The sequence below is a fragment of the Equus przewalskii genome, chromosome 15, assembly GCF_037783145.1.
Source record: "Equus przewalskii isolate Varuska chromosome 15, EquPr2, whole genome shotgun sequence".
Taxonomy (NCBI): domain Eukaryota; kingdom Metazoa; phylum Chordata; class Mammalia; order Perissodactyla; family Equidae; genus Equus; species Equus przewalskii.
The window spans coordinates 37,246,911-37,250,717 of record NC_091845.1 but is presented as its reverse complement, the minus strand read 5'-3'; the positions used below and the strand labels follow the sequence as shown (position 1 = coordinate 37,250,717).

Here is a 3,807-nt window from a genome sequence, read left to right as displayed (position 1 = left end):
AATCAAAACTACAATGAGATACCACCTCACACCCATAGGATGGCTACTATCAAAAAAAAAAAAAAGAGATTAACTACTGATGTGGAGAAATTGGAACCCTTGTGCATGCTAATGGGAACATAAAATGGTATAAATGCTATGGAAAGCAGCATAACAGTTCCTAAAAAAATTAAAAATACAATTACCATATGATCCAGCCATTCCATTTCTAAGTATGTGTCCAAAGAATCAAACGCAGAGTCTCAAAGAGATATTTGTACATCCAAATTCACAGCAGCATTGTTCACAGGAGTGGAAAGGTGGAAGCAATCCAAGTGTCCATCCACAGATAAACAGATAAACAAAATATGGTATATTCATTGAATGGAATTTATTATTCAGCCTCAGAAAGGAAGAAAATTCTGATACATGCTACGTTAATGAAACTTGAAGACATTATGCTAAGTGAAACATCAGTCACAAAATGACAAATACTTTATGATTCCACTCATATGAGGTATTGAGAGTAATAAAATTCATAGGGACAGAAAGTAGAGTGGAGTTTGCCAGGCACTAGGTGAAGGGAGAATGGAAAGCTATTATTTATGGGTAGGGAGTTTCAATTTTGCTGAATAAAGTTCTGGAGATGGATGGTGGTGATGGTTGCACAACAATCTGAATATACTTAATGCCACTGAGCTGTATGGTTAAAATGGTAAGTTTTGTGTTATGTATATTTTACCACAACTTTTAAGATAGTATTTTTAAAAGATTTGGGGGTGGGGGTCGGGAAGAGCAAAAGATGACACAGAACTCCATGTTGCACAACTACAGAGGGCGCCATTTACATAGACCACACTGTGAAGGCATCTCTCTGGAGTTATCTGGCTTGGCAGCCCTGAATCCCCAACTCTCCTACCCATGGCAGACATCATTAATCAATCACAGGCCTTGCTCATCCAGCACTGGGCTCTCAGATTCCTTCTCCACACGGGATTCAGACAACCCCTGGTCCTTCAGAGCTGATTTATGAGATGCCAAGTATTTGCCATCATTATCTCAATGACCTCCTTGAAATATGTCTGACAAAGAGAGCTGGGGACAAAGATATAACAGACCTGATCATTCCTTTATTGGAAAGGGTATGCATTGTTGCACTTTACAAGCCTGTGAGCCCAAAGTGATTTCAAGTTGAAGATTCAGTTGGTTTTCTTTGAGGTCGTAATGGCCCTGAATCAAGCCACGAGTGTGGCAACTATGCCAGCGCCAATAGGCCTGGATGATGTGGACAGCATGGAGCAAACGGCAGAAACGAAGGCGGATGCGCCACATGCGGACCCAGGACTGCAGCTTGACCACTGCCCATTCCTCCTGCGCATATAACACCAGGGCCACCCGCCGCTTCCTCTCCAACAGTATGGCCAGCTGCTGCTTCCACCAGCACTGAATGACCCGTACTCTAAGCGCCAGGTGCAGCAGCGTCCGACGCACCAGGGTGCCCCGCCACCAGGCCTGGATGAACACGACTCGTTCATTTTCCGTCGTCTTCCTCGTCGTCGTCGTCATCACAACCTTCACTTTTTTGGGCCCTTATAAGACAAAACAGAGACACTTAGGAAACATACATTTCAGCACTAAGGAAGGGGCCTTATCCTCTGTCAACACTCGACCCTTTCTCCGACGTTCAAGAGAGCTGTTGTGGCTAACAGCTAGTCCTAGGAAACAAGTAGCATCCTGCTTCTGCCACTCTCTGATTAATGGATGTGGACACATCCTCTTTCCCTCAGGGTCTCAGGGTCTCCATCTGTAAAATGGAGGTACACCTGCACTTGCAACCAAACCCAGTTTTACGTGGATCTGGTTGGCCAGTCTAGAGCAAGAACACCATGATCTAAAGATGAAAGAGATACAAGTTTCACCTGGACCTGACCACCTAGCTGAGATCCATGTCTCTTCTCTTCAGGTCCCTCCCATCTGCTGAAGAAGTGACATCCTTTGCTCCCCCTGCCCTCTCACTTCTGACTTCAGGTTAAACCCACAACATGCTGTCTCTTCTCTGCCTTTCCAGAGTATTAAAAGACTCCTCCACCTCACACACTTTGTTAAGAGCCTAAACACCAGTTAACACATATATCAGCACAAAGATACACATGAACACACACTTCTAGACCTAGTCTCCCTATACCTTGACCTTTGCATTCCCCAAACACAGTCCCCACCTTGTAGCTCCCAACTCTATGTGATCTGGGTTCATATTCTTTGCCCCCTCCTTGGAACTCCTTGGCCAGACCCACATCTCTCAGCCCAAGGAGAAAATGGAGGGAAAGGACAGCCCAGGAAGAGTCAACCACTGTTCATTCCAGCTCTATGTGTGTGACTATTCATCCCAGTTTACCTGGTACGTACTGGGTTTACACCTGTTGTCCTGGTGTAATGTTGATAAGTGCTCCTTTCACTCACTGAAGTATCTCTCTTTGGACAATAAGTCACGTGGTCAGAGACCTTTGGGTCATTCCACTGGACCACAAGGGTAAGAAATGGCACAACTCAAGGCTCCCCAACACAGCAAAGCCTGGATCCATCTACCCATTGGAGGGGTAGGGAGGGCAGTGGCAGTGGTATAAGTGGGGGTATCAGGGGTAGAGTCGCTTCCTCTTCTCTCCTTTGCTCCTTCAAGCTCTGTTCTATCAACATGATTTCATCATTTGATTATAATTTGGAAGGTTTGCTGACCTTCTGTAATCAGAATTTCAAGAGAAATACATGAGAGAAAGTGAGGGTGCTCTCACTACCACTAGGCACCAAGTCAACCACACACTCAGCTTCCAGGCCTTTCCTGGGACCTTAGACATGGAGGAAGGACCCCATCCTGAGGTAACTGTGGGAAATGTACTGCCCTCCCAGAAAGCCTGGGTAGATCTGACTGTCTCTTACAAAACATTAAATGCCCTTGACTTGGAGTGTATAGCCAAATCCCCTCAGATATGCACTCTACTAAATTACCCATGGTTAGGGGCTTGATGGTCACATCCCTCTCCGGTCTGTTCTCCTTCAGCCACAGCTCTGGCAGGAAGAGTGGAGGAGGGGAGAGAGCCATGATGTCATAAGGGCGCCTATGACTTGGACACCAGGATGTCTCCCAACAGGTGAGCCCCCTCTAAGGAGAACCTGGAAGACCCATCCTTTCTTTCCTACCAGAATGGCTAGAGTTCTGGCTACAAACAAGAACACCTCAAAAACTGACCCAGTGACACAAAAGTATATAATGATACTCATTAAAGCCTGGCTGGTATTCATCAAATGGATTTAAAGAATAGTATATACAATTTCATTTAAACAATGGTATACCAAATAACATGAAAAAGAATGAATGTGCTCTCTATGGACAGATATAGAGGAGTGTACAAGATTTAACAAGATTAGCAAGTTCATCAAATCAAGACAAATTCAGTACAAGTAAATATTTATATACATGTATTATAAAGGTGTTATTTTAAAAGGGGGTGAGGATTATGAAGATATACACAAAAATTAGCAGTGATTATCTCTGATGAGGGTAGAAGAGTTGAGGGAACAAAGTAAACTCCCTCACCAGGGCTAGAGCTCCTGTGTCTGGCCCATCTATAGATCACCTAGTTATCAGGCCCCTGGGAAAGCAGGACCCATGCAGGCCAACTCATGAAGCCCCCAGGACCAGCCAGGGCCCCTATCTCAGGCTCATGTGGCCTCACGTACCCTTCTGTCTTCCTCTTCCCCTGAGGGGCTCAAGGGTACAGTCAGGAGATGGGTGAGGGTCAGCCTCTGCACAGAAAGGGGCCCACCTTTGCC

General features: G+C 45.3%; 1 protein-coding gene across 1 annotated transcript; it reads right to left on the bottom strand.

The window, feature by feature from the left end:
• Positions 1–1,089: 1,089 nt before the first annotated feature.
• Positions 1,090–3,090, bottom strand: IQCF5 (IQ motif containing F5). The gene is made up of 2 exons (XM_008513067.2): positions 2,983–3,090; positions 1,090–1,568 (listed from the first exon to the last, which is right to left on the bottom strand). Exons 1-2 carry the CDS (start codon positions 3,074–3,076, stop codon positions 1,102–1,104), a joined length of 561 nt encoding a protein of 186 aa, XP_008511289.1. The 5' UTR covers positions 3,077–3,090; the 3' UTR covers positions 1,090–1,101.
• Between the last annotated feature and the right edge of the window lie 717 nt (positions 3,091–3,807).

What these genes read in the sequence shown, in the direction of transcription:
- IQCF5 (XM_008513067.2), bottom strand. Translation starts at nt 3,076, where the DNA reads ATGGCTCTCTCCCCTCCTCCACTCTTCCTGCCAGAGCTGTGGCTGAAG. An exon ending in CATCAAGCCCCTAACCATGG is followed by an intron (nt 1,569 to 2,982) that starts GTAATTTAGTAG and finishes TTGTCTTATAAG; the next exon opens with GGCCCAAAAAAGTGAAGGTT.